The sequence below is a fragment of the Cygnus olor genome, chromosome 1 (genome assembly GCF_009769625.2).
Source record: "Cygnus olor isolate bCygOlo1 chromosome 1, bCygOlo1.pri.v2, whole genome shotgun sequence".
Classification (NCBI taxonomy): Eukaryota; Metazoa; Chordata; class Aves; order Anseriformes; family Anatidae; genus Cygnus; species Cygnus olor.
The window spans coordinates 98910948-98934359 of record NC_049169.1 but is presented as its reverse complement, the minus strand read 5'-3'; the positions used below and the strand labels follow the sequence as shown (position 1 = coordinate 98934359).

The window sequence follows — 23412 nt, the reverse complement described above, 5'->3', positions numbered from 1 at the left end:
TAATAATATATTAAAACAGAGTGTATTTTTTGATAATATCAGCACCAGTTTGTTTCATATTCCCACCCCTCTACTGAAAGCTGCAGGTATCAAGATATTTTTGGAGTTAAAATAATAAAAAAAATAAAATAAAATATGGGAAGGAACGCATATTTTCACTGACACAGTTGCTATGTGGTTGGACACATGCTGATACCAACTGCTGTGGCTGCTATGAATTTGTAACTTCCCCTTCTTTCCCTTCAGTCATTTTTAACAGTTGGTCTTTCGTATGGTAGGACTTTGAGAGAAGCAGGCTGTGAAGAGTCCCATTTGGGCGCAAATCTGGCTTTGTACAGAGCCAGCAGAGATTGCAATTACATGAGGGCAGGCAGGAGACACGGGCCAGCCACTAGGGCACAGGAGCAAGGTGACTGTCACAAAAGAGTCTGAACAGCAACAGAGCTGCTGCCCTCTCTCTGATCTGCTTCTCTGGCATCAGTCAGCCCAGGCAAGCACAAAGGAACATGTTTGTCTTTGATGTCACTTGACATATTAGAAAAGAACTAAAATACTCTTTTTTTCCTTTTTTTTTCCCCCTCACCAACAGGTACGCTTGCGATTTGACAACAAATTATTGTCTTTGGAAATGCCAGTATTACTTATTTAACCACTTGAAAAAAAGTATCTTTTGATTAGAAATCATAGCCTGGCATGAAATGTTATTTTGAGAACTCTAGCAGTAAAAATGGCAATTTACAGATGTTCACTGTTCAGGCCACTGGCCCTCCCACACAGACAAAGCTAGGTAGTGAAGTGAGGTTTTTGGGCCATACCTGCAGATTGTCACACATCTCCTGGCTGTATGTTAGGCGCTGGATCTCAGTGGGAGAGCTGAGGTACAAAGCCTGCCCTTCATTAGTGAAACAAAAGGTCCGCGCTATCCTCATGTCTGTTACAGGCAAATAGTTGATGTCCAGCAGTGGGCGAAGGCTGGGTAAGCTGAAAAGAAGCAGATACTTAGGTTAGACAAACTGCCACATGTACGTCTGCTGTATGGCTGTATTTTAAACCAATGTGTAAGTTTATGCTTTTCATAACTGGATTAGTTGAAGTGCAGCTCTAAGCCAAAAAATTCTGCCCTCCACACAGTGCCTTCCCTTCATACTTTGCTTCCCTGCAGGGAGAAGATCCAGCTGCCTTACCTCAACAGTCAGCTCCTGCTGCTGTCTCGATTTGGGACACTCATGCGACACAGTACGGCTTGTGCCATGTGCCAGTTGCCATGTGGGCAGAGGTGGGAAATGGCATGGCAAGGCCCTGTTTGCACCCCGTGGGCAAAGGCTCCATCCCCTTACCTGTACTCCTGCTTCTCCTGCTTCACCTCATTAGCTATACATCCTGATTCAATTTAAATGGCCTGGGCAGGGAAGGGGTGGTGTGGGAACACAGGGGCACAATTACAGTGATGCTGCACAGTCAGCTCAATGGTGGCAATGACAAGGCAGAGAAACTAGGTGCTCCAAGTGGAAAAATCTGAAATTGCAAGAGTGGGACTCACCCCTTCACACTGGATAAACAGTACCATTTCTATGCCTGAGCTCTTCTATACTGCTCTATAGCTGACTTACCGTAACTGAGCAGAATTATCAATGTTTCATGCTAGTTATAAGTCATCAGCCATTAGTTGTCATCATGGGGGAGTTACTATGAAATAAAAGAGTTCATTTTGCTGTGCAGCTGCCTTATCTCCCCATGTGGAGACAGGCCAAGGAACAGGGATGGCAACAGGCAAGGCAGGGCTCCCAGTGGAGTAATTAATTGTATATAAAATGCGCACTAAATGCACCCACCAGGAGTTAATGCAGAGCATCAGACATGTTGTAAGCATACCCTACAGCAAATGCAAGTGGAACGTGACAGCACTGTGCCACCCCTTTGTTTAGTTTTGCCACAAAATTAGTTAGATAAGTACCTCAGTGTCATGATGTGCCCATTGGCACAAAAGCACGCCAGACAGACGCTGTTACAGAGGGTGACCACATCTGCTCGCAATAAAAAGGATGTTTCGGTGATGTTGTGGACATAAAGACATGTTTGGGAAGGCAATGAGAAGACTTTGGCTTGTTTTTCTGAACAAATGACTGCAAATTGGTGATCACCCATATCCTGGGAGGAGGAAGGGGAATGCATGACAAGTTTCCTTTTTCTTGTTTTTTCACCATCATCAGCACTGTGTGGGTCCCTCCATACTTCATACGGTGGATGTGTCAACGTCCCCATGCAGTCCAAGCATGCGAAGGTCAGCACGGCGCCTTTCAGTGTCAGAACTGTGCCTGCAAAATATAATCTTCTCTCACTGGCACTGGCATCATAATTAAACTGGTTGTCAGTATGGTGGACACAAGGCATAGATGACACCTAGGTTTTGCTTTTGTAAATACAGCAAACACATTAATCTAGTTAAGGTGACAAGTTGTCCTCGCTCAGTTCTTCCTGACCATACAGGAAGGTGAACAAATAGGCTGTCAATACTGAAAAGGTCTCCGGCAGCCTATATCAAATAATCTATATAATACATGCTACCGAACACTGGAAAAATAGGTTGTTTTTTTTATCTCTATGTTAAACCAGTAGGATATTTATTACCCTTCCACTAAAGCTTCTCTCCTTAGTCTGGTGTCCATCCAGTTTTATTTTTCTAAACCAACTGTGGTGGGGGCTTACCTCTATTCCTGTGTATCCTCTGTTTTTGGTCATTACTTTACTGTGAATGTGGTAAGTACATACTGCCTCTCCTCAGACCTGACCTCTCTTACTGCTCTGTCCTCTCTGCTCTGCCATCTGTCACTCACTAAGCCAAGGATCTCTCCTGGTACATCAACCTGCCAACATTTGTGTTTCCTTTTCTGAACTCCCTTCTGCTTCTCTGTAGCCTTCTGACAGGAAAGAGCCAAACTGTTCACAGCATCCCAGATAGGATTGCATCAGAGCTGTATACAGGACTGCTATTTCCCAGTATGAAGGAGCCCTGCTAATTTCCCTGTCCTCACAAAAATTACACACGACTTTGCCCAAGATGTAGGGTAGTCTTCAGGAGTAACACAACCAAAGTGGCTCAGCTTGTGAAGCTGTGGGTCTCTCACAAGCGTATCTTTTTACCTGTGCACCCTCACCTGCATGTAGCGAGTGACCACTGCTTGATACATTTCTTGAGAATTTTCTGCCAAAAAGACCGTACAAAACCATGCAGTTTTTCTCCTGTTGTACCAAGATGGATAATAAACAGGAAAACAGCAGCACTCTTACCACTTGGCGACACCATGACCGGCTCTGACTGCCGTAGGTCGTCACTGGCAGGCAGGTTAAGGGAGAGGATTAAGACCATACCAAGGCCCGTTCCAACCCAGAGGCATGGGGAGACAGCAGAGTCATTCTTTCGGGCAAAGGACTCCATGAAGTACAAAGCTGTAATTGCCTCCTTTGAGTCCCTGTCGATGCTCGACACGCTGGAGCTTCGGGAACGGCTGAAGGAGTTTTCCCGGTTTTCTGTATAAATAAATACAATTGAACAGGCATAAGCTGGCAATCCTAGAGCAAGCACAAGCCTGCAGCAAATACAAACTCCCTGCAGAGTACAGAAAACACAGCATTTTCATAACCTGGGCAAACAGTCTGATACTAACGCCACACCAGCTTCCTGCCAATGTATAAATGTGTGGAAAATGCTGTCAGACCTCATCAGTTAGATCTGCATTAGAAATAGCTGCTTATTATGGAGATTAGCATAGACTAATTAGAGTTTACAACAGCCTTAGCTCAAAGGACTTGTTCTAAATAGCATGAAATAATTTTAGACCCATATGTTACCAATGCATTTAAAATTAATCCATGTACCTCGTCGCTGCAGGACACGAAGGGAGGAGCCATTACCAACTTCAGAACACGCGTCCTTTGCTGTGCTGCTGTTTCCTTTGCTAGTAAGTACTAGCACTAAGTTCACAGCCATCGTGTATTGTCAAGCTATGAATAACTGCTCTCTGGGAGAAATACACCCATTGCTAAAGTGATCCCAGCATCTGAGATGTCTCAGGGCACAATTCAGCTCTGGTTTCCCAGGCGGTGAATGAGAAACGTGCTCTGTGCCCTAGACAACAACTGCATAGTGAGCTGGCACTGATGGGTTCATCTTCTTGCTTAAGCTTTAGCAGGCAACAGTGAGAGCCAGCTGCAGACAGAGCTGTGTTGACCTCACTGCAAATACACAGGCACGGCGATTCTGAGGGAAGTGACAGTGAACATGGTCTGACTGCTGTAGGGCTCAGGGATTCCTGCTTTGCTTTGCCTTGTGCCAAGAAGGAAGACCAAAATCATGCAAGGGAGCTGCTGGCACTAGCGGGAAGTGTCAGTGACAAACATTGGAGGCTATAAAGGACACTGAGGCTAAAAAGTCACTGAAGACTAGAGGAGTCAGAGGGAAAAGGAGAGCAGGGCTGGCTGCTAGCATAGTGTTTGCAAAATGATTAGTGCCAGTGCTGCTGTCTACCAACCTGGAGTCAAGACCAGTCTTGATCACTGGAAACCTCACATTCTCTTCTGCAACATAAACAACTAGAGGAAGTAGGAGGCTCTGGAGACGGAGAAATATTTGAAGGTATTGGACCAGAGATAAAAGGCTTATTTCTGAACCTATCTTTATGAAGCAGATTTGTGTTTGGTGAATTATCTGCCTCATACCTCAGAATAGAGTGCTATCTATTCAGAGTCAGTAGAAATGACTGAGAAGAGGAACAGAAAATAACTTTCTCAAGTACTCCAATTTAAAACTAGGCTAAGCTTCATATTGTATGTATGCTTCTTGCTCTCCATCAGAAGCAGCAGTTTGGCAGGTGAATCCTCCTTGGACAATATGTTGCAACGTTATATTCCCCTACCCAGATCACGCCGTGTAAACTGCTGAAATTATCCTCTTCACAGCAGCTACCTGGGGAAGACTGGAGAGAACCACAGCAAAACATTACTGGAACCAGAGCAGGCATTACTATATATGCCACCTTACATGCCTGTGTTGGCACGCAGAGGTGGGGGCAGATTCACATGCTGCTCATTCACACTTGGCACAGCTGCTGTTCTTGGAGGGTATCTGTAGTTTTTCAAACACGAGCTTTGCAGGATAACATTTCCTGGCACTTCAGTCCCACTCTAATGGGAGAGAAATTTCTGTCTACTTGAATTTCTAAGCACTGCCTTCTCCTCACCCTGTTTCACCTTCTTCAAGTAGGCACTGTTGTTACTCTAGCTCTAGCTCAGTACTGCTAAATATATCTGCATAAAACTGGGATTTTTTATTCATGTGCAAATACAGCTTCTAATACCTTGAGAATTATTGTCTCCCGTAACCCCAAGCACTTCGTACTTCTGCAGTGGACTGGTTGGCCCAGCTCCTTCTTAAGCAAAGTGACTGGGCACCACAAAAAGCTGGGCAGAGCAGGAGAGGGCAGTAATTTCAAGGCATGGATTGATCCTCAGGGATATACAAATCTTTTTTTAATTCAAAATGTACCTTATTTTTAAAATATCTTATTATGTAATTCATTTTCTCTTTAAAAGGTATATTAATATCACAGCCATAAAGTTCAAGTATGGTGGTGCTCAAACAGAATGATGTTGAAAGGACAAATGCATCTGCTTAGTTAGCGTAGGCGACATACATGGACCTTAAAATATATGATGTGCCATTTGCATGTGTCATCAAGCTTTCTCCCTCTCTAAATTAACAAGAAGTGTTCCTCACTCCTGTGCAGTACAGTTAACTAAGACATTTTAGCAGAACTGACATTAACAGATATAATCTTTAGGACACTTTTGGGAACATAATGTGCTATTTTATATTAAATACACTACTCAAACTGAAACACAAAAGACCAGCATGATACATTTCAAAATTTGATTTCATTAAACATATCTGAACAGCAAAACAAAACCCATGAAAGGCTGCAATCACTATGTGACTTTATTGGCTAGCTCTAAAACAAGGCCAAAATCTCTCTTCTCCCTAGATTTTGGGATAAAACTTAGTTTAGTGCTATTCCCATGAGACTCTTTTTCTCAAAGAGCTTATACCCTAAATTCTTTATTTCAAAACTGCTCCATTATATCCTCGAGAACTTTCTTTGTGAAACTGTAAAAACTTACCTAGCCTAATTTCTATGTTTTAAAATGATGTTCCATCAGCTAAAATTTCTACTGTACAAACGCTGCCAGTCCATACTAATCCTTAACCCAAACACCATGTTATGGATTTCGTCTTATATTGTCCTTCTATTACACAGCAAAACAGGTGTCCCAACAATGTCAGCTACAACACTTCTCTGTGTGACTCTGAACCAGCACCAGTACCACTTCCATGTACTCCCTTTAACTGAGGTTAAACAAAGCTTATGTGGTCTCCCTGCTTCAGTAAGGTGATAGACCATTCATATGGGAAAAGAAGATACTTTTCTGTTCCCCAGTACTCTTTCCTTCCTTCTCCTCTCCAAAAGATCCTTGGCACTTTCTCATAAATGTGCTCCTGCCTCTAAATTGCCTCTTGCTTTGAAATGTCCAGTATTCCTTTTGCTTGGAGAGGCATATATCCCTACTCCAGTGATCCCCCTGTTCCCACTCAGCTGTCTCTCTCTTAGGCTAGCATGTCATTTTTACTTGTCTTCCCATTGTAGATTTCCATTTATTGGCTCTTTTTTTTTCTTTTTTTTTTTTTCTTTTTTTCTTCTTCAAACAGGTCTTCAGGCTGTTCCTGCAGCTGGAAGCAGAGTGCACTATCAGAGGTGTCCAGTGTCCCCTGAGAGCCAATAAGTGACTATGACTTGGGATATGCTGCTATTCAAGTTGTTGGACCAGAATCTAAGCAGTTCTGAGCAAAAGCATCATTATCTGCAGTGAGTGAATTTCAAAGAGCTGCATACTGTGGGTTAGGTTCATACTTCAGAAATACCACTACTTGCCTAAAAGTAGTCCTGCTTTCCTCAAAGTGTTTTCATTCAACCCTGCTCTATGCATGTTATGAGTTAGTGAGATGCAGATGGACACTCGGGAACCAATTTCCTTCACAACATTGGACTGATTGTTAAATTCAAGCTATGAGCAACAGCGTACAAGTAGAAGGCTTCTGATTTAAAAACAATTACAAAACCTCTAATTTGCTACCCACCTCACTGACAGAAACACAGAAGAACACTTCAACTCACATACTAGGATAAAAACGAAGCCAGTGTTTTTGAGTCTTACCTTTGTTCATCCATGTGTGAGCTGTATAATGACGCTCGTCGTGTGAGAATGTACTGATTCCATGTAATTGCTGAAGCATTGCCCGTCTGGAAATGTAACCTACTGCCACAAAATCGCATGCATTGCAAAAGGACAAGAACAATTGAGCCAACCGTCATCATGACATTTATATGAAAGCAGCCCTGAGCAGTTATTGTCCTAGCTCTTTCCTTGCATGACAGAGTGGTCCTGCTGCACTGCAATGGTGTGTAGGAGAAGATTTAATTTAGGGTTTAGGGGGTTTCTGAGAATTTAAAAGACAATTTGAGTAAATGATTCCATATGTTTCAACTGCCACATTCACAGAGCACTTGTAGAGATCTTCTCCCTTTTGTTTAGTGGATATAATGCTGGAATTTCCTTACTTTCCCATGGAATTAAAAGAAAAAGGAGGGGGGATACTAATGAAAATATTTATACCACTGATGTGTGCTCTTCAGGGGAATGTTCTGACTTCTGTATTCTCAGCTGCAGCAAATGCTTTGTAAGGGGAACACATCCTTACATATCATCTCTTCCAAGAAATTGTCATTGCGATTATTCCAAAATAATGGAGTAAGGACTAACAGATGCATAAAGCCAATTTCCTTTTGGAGTTAGGAATCATGAAAGCAAAAGTATGACTTGTTATGAGGAATGAAATTAAACTACCAGTGAGAAAGATCAGTATTTTCACCGTTTCCTTTAATTACTGGAGAGTTTTGCAATTAACTGTCAGACACCTAAGATGCCTAAATATTATAGGTTCTTTCCTGGTTTTAACATACTGCATAACTGATCTACTTAAAGAACATATATAAAGATCAACCTTTTTTGATATGGAAATCAACATATTCTGGAAATAAAGTCAAATGGTTTATATTCTCCTCACCTGGAGATTTCTAAAGTTTCAGTTCCAAACATCAGACTTACCAGAAGCTAATGAAAATATTAAAACATTTGACAGTTTAAGGATCATCAGCTTAATATCTTTAGAGAAATCTGTCACTTTTAAAATTATTGAATCAGGAAAGCATGCAAAGCTCTGAATGCCAATGTAAACACACAGTAAAGGAATTACACTTCAAACATGAATTTGCACACATTACACATCATACAGACAGAGACTGAACCGTATTACTGACGGCAATGCTTCAGCAACACAGAGGAGAAAGGGGCAGGAAGTAACGCTGCAGGGTTTTCACACATTTAAGAACACTGCACGGTTACTTGGCTAAGAACATCTTCAAACACATTTTAATAGCATCACTCTAAAGCTGCATTCCACATCAAAGCAATTCACTAGAAAGCAGCAGAAGTTGTCTTAGGCACAAACAATGCAACAATCTAGACTCTTGCTGCGAATTATTTTCTACTGTATCAGCTCAAATAAGTTGCCCTAAAACTATGTCGAAAAGCACGTGAATATATTGCTTGGAACGCATTCAGACCAGGGTGACTGTATCTGCTTATACACAGCCCACACCTGTGGGATGCTTAACCCTCCCTTGAAAAAGTTCTGCAATGTACTGTCCTGAAGTTGCTATGGTAATAGCAGTGTAACTTGAATGACTTCACAGAATTATACTGATACAAGACGATGTATGTACATGATGGCAAATAAAGGCCTGAAAGAGAAAACAGATTCAAGTCACCAGACTTGGATCTTTATTTTGATATTTCCAGAATATGGAAAAGTTCAGGCTTAGGTTTTAGTTCAGCATGTTTTAAAAACAGGAGGGAACTGTTAGAGCAAAACTGTTTTTCAAATTGAAAATGATGTAGAAATAAGCATTTTTATAGAAAGATAAAAATGCTAGAGATCTTTACAGTAAATAATGTCTATCAAGCTTCCATATTTGATTGCATGAATTACTTCCCTTTACTTACACAAGCAAACTGTCTTCATATTCAGAACAGTAAGAGCTCAGTTTGGATTTAGATTATAAGTTTGGACATACTTTTCTTAATCAAGGATATCACAATTCTCCATAATCTAGACCCCTACCTAAAATAGCTATGCTGCTGAAGTGTCTCTTGATACCATTGGTGGTTTCGGAAAGAAGAGTATGTTCTATAGCTTTCATATGCAGAAGTACGTAAGAATCAGGAGGAGACAACAGGTGCAATAGAAGAAAAGCCTTGGGTCCATTCAGTAAATGAGTCAAAATAGTTATAACAAAGCAAGTGAAAGCATTCTTTTTTTTTTTTCTCTCTGATAGATTTTCTGCCCGTGCAGCTGAAGTGTAGTCAGAAAAACTTTGCTTAAAAAAAAAAAAAAAGAAAAGCCTTTGGAATACTCTTGTAATGTAACTTGAACAGTCTCAGAGTATTCATATGGTCTTCCCTCGTTCAGCCCCATACCTATACCATTTTGCCAGAGAAGTACCAGGAACCATCTAATGGTATGCTCCACTTCCCAAACTTTCAAAAATTATTTCAGATATAGAAAAACAGTTTATGTTGATCTGAAGTGATTGGTAGCAAACAAAAAAAAAAAAAAAAAAGGGTAAAGTTGAGCATGCAGTGCACCTGCCCTCCAAATTCAACATGCCTAGTGTACAGCGTGAAATCAGATTAACTTGGAATCAAATCATCATTTAAATTAAAACTGACAAGACATTCAGTGAACAGAAGAAGAACAGAGCTTTCTTTTAGTTAGTTTTAAAAATAGGGAAAATTTGCAGATTCCAATGAAGAAGCAAGTGGACCCAACATCCTACAAGAACCTCAAAGAAAATGTGCTCCCAGGAAAAAACAAATGCAAACTCAATCTAGCCCAATAGAGTTGAAATTTAGGCACCAGCATCACAGATGTATGCAGACAAGGCTCTTCTCTCTTTCTTCCCCGGCCTTTCCTGGCCATTAGATACTCACGAGGTACCCCAGTCTCTAGACTTCCACTCGTCACTATAGGGACATAGGGAAAACTCTGTTGTAATCAGGTTTTAAACTCCACTGAAACCTCTGAGGGAAAGCAGTGTTTGGATCTGATAAAAATTATGAGTCAGTCTAAATGACAACCGCTCCACTGGCTTTTTGCAGTCTGGTGATTGTAGCACTCAGCAGAAAGCTGGAGGCACAAACCAGCCTCAGAGGAGTGACAGCATCTATGCCTTCTGTATCTGTGGTCACTAGGTATAATGAGGACATTGAGACATGAAGACATTCTTCATGTCTTCCCTGGAAGCTACGCCACTTGTAACCCAGGCATGTTAGGGGAGCTTTACTTCAGCCTAATGGCTATGATGCTTAGCTGAGAGTGATCCTAAGCAATATGGTGGTGACAAAATGAGCAACTAGTGGAGACTGTGGCGTACCACAATATCTCTAAGCTATTTCCTATTATATAATTTCTATTGTTACCAGCTATGTAAAGTAACTTCAGATGCTAAGAGAATTGAAATGATTCACAAGCAGAACCAACACCATGATCCCCTCACAGAGAAATAATGAAAAAAATCTCAAGTCAAGGGCTTTTCCATCTGCTTTGAAAGCTTATCTGTGAAAAAACCTGTCCCTTAGGGGCCTCATGAAGAGTGGTCCCGTGACAGCTGTAACATTCCCAGAGGACCGGATAAATGTCAGTTCTTCTGGCTGCCTGGGCAAGGAAGTTTCCCAGAAGCCATTCACTCTGCCATATGGTGAGGCATGACAAAGGATATGTGGCGGGGAGCATGAGCTGTTCTGAAAACCTGCCAGAGATGCAATAGACTCCTCAGAGAACCTGTTTCTGCAGTTAACTATCCCTGTGATGGAAATTAATCGCTGACTGTCCCCATGAAACTGTGGCTCTGCCTTAGTAGTTTATGTCCATTACATATCCTGTCCTCTCAGCAGGCATGAACAGCAGTTTATTCCCTTCCCCTCTGCAGTTCCCTGCCATGTATTTGAATCACTTTGTGCTGCTTCTTCAACGCTTTTCTAGATCAAGGAACTATGTTGTTTTTCTCTTTCCTGGAAAGAAATTAGCTCACATCCACATGTGGGCTTCAGAACCAACCGAACCAAGAAAAAAGGGGTTAATGATAAAAACAGAAATTTCCCTCTTCTCACCACTCCCCATCCCAAACTTGGAAAGGAAACCAAATGGTCCCATCTGCTCATCCAGTTCAAAAAATCCAATGTGATATGCATAGAGCACTTCTACAGACAGCATAACAGTATAGCCATAATTGACAAGAGAAAAATTTACAACAATTTTATAGAACTATGCAGATTCAGAAGAAAATCTACAAGTATAAAAGTATACTGGATCCATTAAAATGGAAATTGCATTGTACTTGCCATAGAATTTTTGATAAGGTTATTAGAGATAATAGCTAAATATTCTTGAATGGTTTGTTTTGCCAGCTCTCAGCTCTTTCAACTCAAGTATTCTATATCAAATTTTAACTTTATATAACCAAAAGAATTAATCCAAAAGCTGAGGTAAATACTGAAACTGAATTATTTTAAAGAAATCTAAAGCAAATTTACAAAAACTCTGCTCTTAGCATTCCTAGAAAATTACAATGCATACCAAACCCTTGTAAGGATTTCTTGATCAGAGTTAAGTTTGTAGCACAAAGATCTAAATGGTCTTTCTAGTCTAGGGTTGTAAAAACTGGACTAGTTAAGAACTACATAATGGAAAAAAAATAATAAAACCCAGAAAGACAGTTTTCTATCATTGATGCTGGGAGAAAATAGATTTCCAAATGCAAAATTTCAAAGTGAAAATACACTGTCTCTACTTCCTTCCTAAGACATATGATACAAACACACATGGACAGACAAATACAGAATGTTTCAATTTCTGTGTGAATGCAGACAATGAGGAGGAAAGAAAAGTCAGAGTCTGCCAGCACAGGCTCTTGATGGCAACTAGCAAGTCATGGCAGAGAAAACCTTTTGGAGAATGCAAACTGCTTAAAAAAGCAGGATGTTTGAAAAAAGCAGAAACAGATAAATTTCAAATCTGAAACGCTTAGCAGAGTTAGCTGGAATTTATTAAAGCAATGAGGAGTGCATGACAGCATATGTATCTGTGCACACATCCACATATCCACCCAGCTATACCAGTATAACCACCCTGAGTTCCCTCCCACAAGAATTTTATTTTTATTCTTTAACGTCAATGTTTTCTTTCATCTAAAATTTCAATAAAAGCTAGATAGAAACATAGATTTTATTTTTCTATGCAGAAAAAGAACAGATGTTTTGGGCCTGTTCACCTACACTGATTGGGCCTGTTCACCTGGACTGATTTGTATTTGTGCCACAGGACAGAAGGCAAGCCATGGAGGAATACATATTTTCCCCAAAGAAGCTAAGCAAAAGGTTAATATAATCACTGTTTCAATGTTTCTGTGAAGACACTTGCAAGCAAAACAGGATGCTAGTTGGAGTTCAGAGCTGGAACAGACCAAGACATCTAACAGAAATGAAATCAGAAAAATTTAGTGTGTGAAGGCTGATTGAAAATGCACTCAATGAAAATGCTGGAAATATAGTTCCTATTGTACCAAAAGATCAGATTTAAATAAGTTGTTTTTGAAAACCAATGTGAGAAGAATGATATATTATTCTAACAGATATCTTATGATTAGTCACCAAAATGTATTATCTTTTTAATCTAATCAATTAATAAGGGGTTTTAAGAGTAGGAACTGGAAGAATTATTTAAAAAAAAATCTCCAAGCGTCATCAGTGCTTCAGAGACAGGCACTCAGCTTAAGAAAAGGCAAGAATCATCTACCCCCACACAAAGGATTTTCTCTTTATGTATAGAAAGTGCTTAGTACTTCTGAGATAACAATCTCTAATCAAAATTCTAATCAGGTTGAAGAATAAAATCCTACCAAATGCTAACCTGAAATACTACCCTTCTGGCGAGGACATAAAATATGTATTTTGGTTCACCAAAGGAAAATTTAAAACACAACTTCTTGTGAATAAATCCATTATTTATTGCAGCATATACTCCTAAGTAGCCAATAAATTCTTCACACAGAGAGAATTGTTTTATTTTACTTTGGAACAGCCCAACCAGAAGCTTTTGATCAAACACACTTCCACATTTTGCAGAGAATTTTTATTCTCAGCATATTCTTTCTCAAGTCTTTTAACTTATCTTCCTTCTCCCTTGCCCTTTTTCTTAGCCCCATCCTAAGAATTTTCAAGGATCATATCACCTTCTACCACACTATTCAATAAAAAACCCTTCAGAAATAAATTCAACCTCCTGCCAAAACAATATGTCTAGAAATCAAAGATGCATGAAGAATGGCTGAATGTCAATTGTTCAAGATAGATCAGTTAGTAGAGCTAGAAATCAAAAGACGAATACCACAGGTATCTACAAAATGTTCATACAAGTTGGACAGATGGTTTCTCTTTAATGAGAGAATGCAAATCATCAGAAAAATATTTTAGTTTATAAACCTGCTGACAGGGGACATGTATGTTTGCGCATACAATCCCACACACTCAAGGACCACCCCAAGCCACACCCTATAATATTACATCTTAGTATAAATTATTCTAAAGGCTCTGTCTGACTCTTTCTTGCAGCAGAAAGAACTATAACACAGTCATTTCATTGACCTGAGAGTTGTAATATCATTTCAATGACACAGGTGATGCTTTTAAAAAGGACTTTTTTTCAAGTCACGTTAATTTTCAACATGTACCTGAAAGGAAGTTAGATGACTCTCTCTAGAGAGAGATATACCTTAATATAAAACTAGATAGGTATTATAATTAGTGATGAGCTGTAGAAATGGAATCTTTTATGATATGGATACACAGAAAGCCTCATCATGCTGTCAAAGTATCACTGTATTACTAAATGTTTTGTACACAAGGGTCAGTGGGACCTTAGGGATTTGTAGGTTCCCTCTTCTGCCTGCCATTGACCCTACTTACTCTGGGAGGATGGGAGAGAAAAGGAAAAGAAGCATAAAATAATTGTGTAGTACTGTAGCCAGTTTAGATACAAGTAGTGTCGATATTACAGCAGTATCTGCATACATGTATTGCAGAGGAGTTTGGTACTACGTAGAATGCAGAGAAACAAAAAGCAGTTGAAACTATTGTGGTAGTGATGAATCTTCCACTATGAACTATCATATGCAGTGGTACTTACCATATTTGAATGGTGTATAAAGAGAGGTAGATGAAAGAGTTATGATCATCATCATCACATAGAGGAAAAATGGTGATTACACAGATGAAAAGTGCCCTTATGCATGGGAATTTATAAACAGCTCAGAGCTCTGTAAATCTACTTAAGTACCATTTTTACACACAAGACATTAATTAATCCACGTTAAAACTGAAATTTATAGGTTTACTATGCAAACCAGATTATTCCTTATAACTAATTGTTTGAGGATTACACTTCACCATATGTTACGTGAAGCCTACAATGTGATTAACATTTTCGCTGTTCAGTTTACAACTTCACCTTTGAAGAATCCATGATACTGTAACATCCTCCTAAAGGCCAGATCTATACTAAAGATGCCAGTAAGCAGTGCTATGTTTGCCATGCATGGGAAGATATAAAATACCTGTGCTAACGAGGTACAACTTGGCCTAGCAGTTTCTTTGGTATTGTTACAAAGTGTAATTTTGCTATGATTACAAGAAGTTCATTGAGATAATATATAGATATGTGAAAACAGTCTAGTTTTACATACAAATTAAGGCCATGGCTGAATGGTCACTGAAGAAACAGCAGTTTCAGTTGAAATGTTACTATTCCCAAGTATTTGTCCCTGTTACTCTGCAGAAGATTAATACTTATCTAATAAAGGCGGAAAAATAGGTCATGTGGGCATTTCTCATTTGCTTTAGTACAAAGGCATTTGGATAAAGTAAACCCAATGTAGAAAGCTGTTAAGTGTTTCTGTACTGAAGCAGAAAGGGACAGCACAAATGATCCATCTTTTACCAGCGTCTTGTTCTGGTGTGATAGCTTCTGGCAATGGGAGATGATTTCTGCCAGAAACTTAATGACATAGCTGGAAGAGGGTAACACATTTAGTGAATACAACCATTTTTCAGAGAGCATCTGACCATGCTTTGCTCTATTACCCTGTGGATCAATGTAGGTAAACAGTATCCTTAAATCAAATGCAAGGAGATGCCAGAGGACACTGCAACAGTCTTTGGGATAGCACCTCCATTCTATCAAGAACAGTATCTTAGAACCCCTCCATGATGAATTAGGATATTTTCTTACTGGGTCTCACACATGTAGACCCTATTTTTGTTTTGTGACCCCCACAGCAGTCAGAAGAAAGGTCGAAGAAGAATTTAGTATTTTATATTGTCATAAAGAAAATAAAATGATTCTAGCAATTTGCAACTAGTAACAAAGGTATTTGTTACATTAAAAAAAATAGACACACTGAGTGAAACAATTCCCCTTGCTCCATCTCTATTTATAATCATCAAAACAAGGGAAAGCAGGTTCCAGTCATAAAGAACTTCTGTGGTGCAGACACCTTTGCAGGTGGGCATGTTAGGATACAAATGCTCCTTACAAGAAATATGTAGAGTCATGGTATTGTTGATTGCCTTTCACTTACAGCATCATGTTCAGGCCAAGCTACAGCCCAAACAAGAGCTATAGGAGATTATTATCTCTTAGGCACTTAAGATATTTTTCTGCATCTTCATTAAAATTAAGAACTGGACTTTAAGAAGAGTTAAGTGTAAAAAATACTTATGTTTTTTAAATATTATTGTGTATCTATTACTAAAATTTAACACAATAAACACTATAGTCTTGCAACATTTACTTTGATACTATTCTTTTCAGTTTTTGGTAGGCTGAAACTTTTCAGCATAGACAATGCGTTGTTGCAGGAATGAGGTAGCGCTGGAAGCTTGGGAGACAAGGGTAAAGGATGCCAATACTAGAGTGGGAACACTACCAAGATTGAAGGAAAACACACCAGCTGAATGTTCCTGCTTTTAATCTGCAGTTAAATAGCTGGCACTGCTGAAATTAAAATAGGCTGATCGTAAGTTTTAAGCACAATGTATTTCCATAAGTGGTCCGTTCTATATCTCTAAGTTTAATTAAGTCTCTTCACTCAGGTAGATCAAGATCTGAAGACTGTTTTTCAAGCAGCAAAACTAGAAGCTCATTATAAATACAAAAATTGATTAGATTTTGGGCTATAATTTTACAGTCGTCAGTGGCCAGGGATTGTGGAATTTTATACCATCTTTACTACCAATAAATAAATAAATACATGCAAAGCCTGAACTTGCATTCTAAAAATATCTTATTCATTTTCAGACTTGGTAAGTAGAGACAATGAGAGTTTGAAACGTTAGTACTACTAGCTGTCACGATTACTGTACATAAGCCACTATGAACAATTGCTTTTCCAGAACAAAGCACCCCATCCGTACAGGCGAAGGGACAGCTGTAAGAGTTCGGTGAGGTTCAGCATACTGCATCCCTAGGCAGCACAGAGCTCAGGAGCAGGCTGGTTAGTAACAACACTAACACACAGGGGTTGTTCTAATTCTAAACAGTCAGGTGAAGACAGCAGTTCAGGGCAATGACTAGGACAAGGATCATGCTAAACTTAATCACTTCCACACCTGGTGAGAAATTCACAGATACCTAGCAAAATAGTCATTGCCACCCACCTTCTGTGGTGACTGGGAGGGAAATCTCCATGCAGGCTGCAGACTGCGCCTTTCTAAAGGGGGGCCTCCCAGGCCCTCGGCGGTTTGCTTTTGAGACGTCCGCGCTGGAAAGTCGTTTTCCTGCACTGCAGCTCTGGGATGTTGGACTTGTACAGTGACCATTCACGTGATCTGGAAAGTGAATGCAAAATGTGCTAGGTAAAGTGCCAGCTCGCAAAATTCAGAATGGAGGAGAGATGTTAGTGCTGATATTTAAGAATGGGTTAAGTTAGAACTTCTGAGAGTAACCTTTTTTGTTTGTTTTAGCAATGCAGCGCATATATGTAAGAATAACTCACCATACCTTTAAGGTATATTTTGAAATAAATTGAGGGATATAGAACTGGTACACATTCTTACAGCTGCAAATCCACAGCATTTTATTGACCTCTGTGCACGGGTAGTCAAGATAGGGCGGGTAACACTGTCATCCTTGATGTTGTGTCTCCTATTAGATACCAAATAAATTTGAAAACTCTCTTTCCTTTTTGCTCTCATAAAGAACTGCAAGTGTAATTTACTGCAAGATTGAGGTGGACAACTTCCCTACCTGCCTAGAAGCTGCAATGATACAGGTATTTAACTGTCCCTATTTGTGACAATTATAAAACTAACCATAATATTGCTAAATTATTCTTTATATCCCACATAGATTTATCTTACTGCTAAAGAAACTGACTGCTGAACAATATGTTTGTCTGCTACAGAACTAAAGATGTGAGGCTGAGTCCTTGGACCCCTGCTAGAGGCCGTGGTCAATCAGCACAGCACATGCTGCCATCTGATGAGGCAGGGAACAAAACACAGTTGCCTGAAACGCTGCCTACATTAGCCTGTCCTTCATCACTGAAAACAGGTCTTTAAACCACAACAATCCACTGAGAAAGGCTTAGATCAGATTTTAGAGTGGGTTGGCTTGGATCAATGGATTACAACACATTCATACGATACTATACTTCCCCTCACATCAGGTACACAAATATGAGGTGGAGAATTACTGAATGCAATTTTCCCCTCAGCTTATGAAAAGATACACACCTGTATATAACTGACTTATTTTTGGTCAGCAGATAATCCATACTTATTAATTTAAGTAAACAGCTGGTCAGCTATTCAAAACAATGAAAGCTCAATACTATAGGTAAGGGCGAGCTTGAAGTTTCTACCCCCATTTTAAATGTCAGGTTATTTATATCTCAGAATTAGTCTTTAGGTTTCTATATATGAGTATATTCAGTATACCATAATTCTCGTCAATTTTTATTGTATCCAAGGAAAAGATGAATTTTAATATACCAAGAAAAATTAGTTTCTTTGTTACCATGCCATGATAGCACCACTGTACACAATGAAAAGCTATTTCTACGTTCAGATGATAAAAACAGATTCTATACTGAATACGGCATATAGTGTGCTATTATACGTAGTCTTCTAACGTGCAAATCATGTCCTTTACTTGTGAAAGCAGTTCTGTCTCAATGAACAAAACAGGAAAGAATTGTTCAGAATTATATTTTAGAAAGCAATTAGTGTCTATACTAAGACTGAATATCTATGAAACGGCTCTGTAGGAGACACAACGTTCATGATTCCCATCATGTTTCTTAATACATAGCCATTAACTGAGCTAACAGCAGATATCAAACTGATGTGGGTGATTCATTCAAGTTATATTTAGGAATTTTTCCAAAATATACTGGAACTATTCATATATTTCAGCAGAATGTCCTTTGAGATCGGGGCTTTGTTCAAGGGCACAGGCTGACTGTTCAACCTCAGCAAAAGATACATCCTCATCCAGCTGCTTCCTTTCTTCAAAATTCAGTTTGTGTGAAGGAGTTTCAGCATGATATCTAATTATCTCCAGGGGGATCCTAGGAAGTGGTGAGGAACATAACAGAGTAAAAAAGAATCATATTCTATAGAAACATCAACAGTATTTGTGAGTCCCTTTTCCTGAACATTGTACAGAATGGACACAATTCGTCTCAACCCCTATTCACTGTGCTATATTTTAAGAGAAATTCTGCTGTTTCTTTTAGTACGCTTGCTTGTCTCAGTTTACCTTCACAGGCCAAAATTAAACAAATAATCAACAGCTTCTGGGCACCTAAATCCCTTTAGTTGTCTTTCTGAATAAGCAAAGCCAGTTCCTGTGTAGAGAACAAATCAGCTGCAGGGACATCCTTCAAGCACTGAAGGTGGTGAAACGTTAGTGAATGCTAGAACAATGAATGGAAGGGGGAATTTAGTCATCAGTGACACACTCTTCTATACTTTAACACAATTCCGTTATTCTGATTAGATATTATTTTTCAACTATACATCAAGGAGCAATACAGCTCTGCAAACCTTTATAAAAAAAAGACACTGAAAAAAAATAATATAATTCTGGGTAGTAGGACTACAACATTTTTGCTGAGAAGTTGATAAGAATCAAGCAGATAAATCCAGAGTGCATTTACAAAGGAACTACGTGCATATTTTTATGGTATAAGCTCAATGATATTAAACATTTCTGAAGAATAGTTATGTACTATTTGAGAAAAGGTTCTGTATTGCATAGTATGAAAAAAAAAGTGTACAAGAAAAGTGAGAGGAAAAAACAATAGTAATTTCCTACAGTGTACTTTGTAAGGGAAACTGTGAGGATGCTTGTGCTACCACCCTTTACCAAAATGACTGCAATGATTTTCTAGCCTTTTGAGACCTGAATCACCTGATCCTCCTTTGCCATAAGAGACGTCTTCCAGTCACCCCAAAGAACAGATAGAGAAAGCTTGTAAAGACTTTGTAAAGATCAGCTTTGTTCAACGTGTAAGGAAGAACAACACTGAAACTTTTTTGTTTGCTGGCTCACTGCTTTTGTCATTGGGTCACTCGGGCTTTTCTCATATCAGAAATATAAGTTGATATTGAGCACCAGTTGATATTGGAGATACTAACAGTACTTAAAAAGCAGTGCTTTTGTGCTTTTGATGCAACAGTGCAACAGCTCCTAAATCTCTCTTATTTTGGAGAAGGGATAGAATAAGTTGCCTAGGATAAAAATACTGCACAAAAAGCCCTCCTCTCTTTTCTACCCCTTTCCACAACTGCATTTGTCATCTCCTCCTCTCCCTTCCCATAGATGTCATTGCCACTGGCACCACACGACCCTAGCTGAGATTTAACTGAATCTGAGTATACCCCATGAGGTCAAGGGAATTTGCGTTATACTCCCTACTGGTCCTGGATCCCAAAAACAAGTACCGGATTTACTAATACACTGCATCTGGGCATGCTGTTTCAGCAGAGCTTCTCCTTGAAGCATTCACCACACTGTGTGACAGTCACTCCACTCTACCTGGGCAGCACCCTTTTCTCCTGTTTGTGGATAGTGAACTAAATAGCCAGGGCTCAGGAACAGCTATTCCGCTCATTAATTTAAACATGTAAGGCTCATGCAAACCCACTGGAAGTAATTATAGAAAACTACCCCATACTACAAGACATGAGCTACTGTGAACTTGATGGAACTACTGAGAGATGCCTTATGAGAGATGCAATGTGCAACATGACAGAGCAAGCCTGCTGGATAGCCTCAAATTTAATCTGATTCTTCTGAGGAGTATTACACAGACCTGAAGCATATTATATATACATGGACATGCTAATTTTAGTTTATACACAATAACACATATATGTGACACAACCTGCCTTGTCACACAACTACTTTAAACTACTTGGTGACCTTTGCAAAAAGCAAAAGGGACCAGAGAAAAGCTGAATCTCTGTTAAAACCAAATGTACTGAAAATATCAGTAAGAAAGGAGAAACATGAATTTGCAGTTGCTGTCTAGAAAGTTGTTACACTGGAAATGACAAACCTAAAGAAATGGTAAGAAAGATCGCTGTTTTTCAGTTCTAACAAAGGGATAAATTCACACAGAAAAACTAGCTGAAAACCAGTTCTTACTAATGATCTGAAGGAGGTTCCAACTTCCTCAATTGGAAGAAAGTAATCAACAAAAGAGCAGGCAAGAGGAACAGAGAGAGCTGTTTTAATATGGAACAGAAAGAACACAAAACATGAGAAAGTCCCAGAGAATTTCTTCAGTGTTAAGGACTACAGTCTACTCTGGTAAAAGGAGGAAAAGTCTGTTTCTATTTGGGGATTTTTGTGTGTTATCAATAAATGAGAGATTAGGTAATGATTATGTGTGACTAACAGCTTTTTTCTTTACACAGCAAAGAGATACACATTTAGATCAACAAAAAAGAGACCTCACATAACTGTACAAATAGCCTGAAGGACAGTCTCAAGGTTGCACATAAGCAAAAGTTGTATAAAAGTAGTGTGAGAATACAGAGCACACCTTAAACTTTTAACAGATTATTCTTACAAGTAAATCCCTTCCAAAGTCAGGATCACAATTTCCTCTTGGTGCAGTTCTGTCAGCCAGAAAAGAGGAGGTGTGAGACCTAGCAGAAGATATTGGTGCAGATGTTTTGCCAACAAATACATGTATCTACCATTGTGCCTTTTCAGTTGGAAGAGTAAGGATGAATTGCACTATTGCCATATTGATAGTACATTTAGGTCCACACTCAAGAGTATAACACACTGCCATTACAATATACTGCCTTGTGTAATAGAATAGTATCCCCCTTATGGTAACAGGCTCCTATAATGCACTTGATCCCAGGCATCACCATTTTTCTGAAAGAAACGTGAACAGGTTTTATTTTCAGAGAATAACACATTTTGAACCACTTCACAGTATTTTAAGTATGTTGTCATTGACAGAGTCCCTTCCACAACCAACTTTTTTGCCAACAAACAATTAAACCAAAATACAAAATAAACAATATCTAAATGAGGAATGCTAAGAATATATTACTGTTTGTTGCAACATCACCTCTACATTAACTTTATCTCAATAACCCGGCAGTTCAAATCCAAAAATAAATTTACTTTTGTTCCCTGAGAACAAAGTGAAAAGTTCCCCAAGTGTGAAAGTTTCAGGCTGCTTGGAACTAACTCTATTCTTCAGATTCTTCTGCTGAATTTCTAGTGATCATGTAACATCACACTAGTGGACTGACCGTCTCAGAAAGTAGACAGGACTCAGCGTACCTCAACAATAACTTAACAGAAATTGTTGCTACGCTTTGTGCAATGAACAGGAAAACACAGACAGAAAACTTGAATTCGTTCTGAAACAATCGTGAAACATTATACATACGGCGCTGCATAGAGGACAACACTGAAACATGCAAGTAGGGTGGATGACCAAGTGACTACCTCGGGTAACAACTAGTCCCTTGTATCCCCTATTAGGAGCATTGCAATTGTGTTTGCAAGTTGAAAAAAAATCTGTTTTTAATTCTCTGTTTTTGAAAATTAAACCTTTTCAAAGAAACATTTTTTCATCTTGAACATGACAAAAATAAGGCATGGCGTATATCAACTGGAGACTTTCTAAACAAAACTTACCTTTCCATCCAATATAAATTAACAAAGTGTAAGATAATTACAAAAAATGTAGTTGTAGTCTATTCTAACCAGATTCTCCTGAAAAGCTATGTCATAATGATTTTCAAGGTTTTGTCTTTTTCTCTAGATATAAAAAAATCTTTCTTTTTAACTAGAGGTAAAAATATCTGAAATATTTGAGCTAGCACTGCTGCACTTACTTGTAATGCCTCTTTAGAGCTAGCTTCCTTATCTAATTACTGAAACAACAGTAAACAAAAGGCAGAACATCAATGAGCTCAATTCTGCTTTCCCACATTAGGAAACATTACAGATCTCTTCAGACATAATTTTAACCTTGAAATACTGAAATGCCAACACTGTTATTTACTCCTCAGATTTTTTTTTGTTGTTGACCTATGTCTTATTTTGCCATCTCACACTAAGTTACACATAATTTCTGCATCAGTAGCTCTGAAAAGAAATGAAGCAGGTAGCATTTCATTTTGCCACGTTATTAGCAAGCTATGTATCTGCTATTCATAGTTATTTGGGGTGCAAAATTTTGATTTTTGTCCAAAGCGTTCTTGATTGTATGCCAGTATAATTTACACTCCACTCCGTAGATGTTAGTATATAAATAATTTGCTTGCAAGTGCTCAATAGAAAGAGACGCAGACCTTGTCATATAAACCATTCCAAATATAAACAAGTTTGCATAAATTTTTTATGCAGCAAACAATTCTAAAAAAAAAACGTTTTTTCAATCTTGTTAACCTTATGCGTTGTAGATTTTTGACAGATAGCAGTTTATTGTAATTAATAAACTAGTAACAATTGCTCATTTTATTTTAGTGCTGCAAAAGCAGATCGTATGCTAGATAACTTCTGATTTAAAGTTCTAGTTTTTAAATATTCTTCTGCTTGTACACAGTTGCTAAGACTCTGGATGTTGTTCTAAGTCCCAACAAGGT

General features: G+C 38.9%; 1 protein-coding gene and 1 long non-coding RNA gene across 11 annotated transcripts in view; one reads left to right on the top strand and one right to left on the bottom strand.

The window, feature by feature from the left end:
- The window catches only part of STXBP5L (syntaxin binding protein 5 like), a 203018-nt gene that overhangs the window by 7249 nt on the left and 172357 nt on the right, over positions 1 to 23412 (bottom strand). For 5 of the 10 annotated variants that reach the window (XM_040571976.1, XM_040571997.1, XM_040571986.1 and 2 more), the window contains 5 exons: positions 16942 to 17112; positions 7267 to 7368; positions 3289 to 3528; positions 1955 to 2315; positions 816 to 981 (listed from right to left, as the gene is read on the bottom strand). In XM_040571976.1, the coding sequence (XP_040427910.1) occupies positions 816 to 981; positions 1955 to 2315; positions 3289 to 3528; positions 7267 to 7368; positions 16942 to 17112 (1040 nt within the window). The remainder of the gene's footprint in view (positions 1 to 815; positions 982 to 1954; positions 2316 to 3288; positions 3529 to 7266; positions 7369 to 16941; positions 17113 to 23412) is intronic. The other 5 variants (XM_040572005.1, XM_040572017.1, XM_040572024.1 and 2 more) reach the window with 2 other exon arrangements.
- Positions 3544 to 20816, top strand: LOC121077150. Its single transcript, XR_005823919.1, has 2 exons — positions 3544 to 16896; positions 17483 to 20816. It is a non-coding gene; the product is annotated as an uncharacterized LOC121077150 (long non-coding RNA).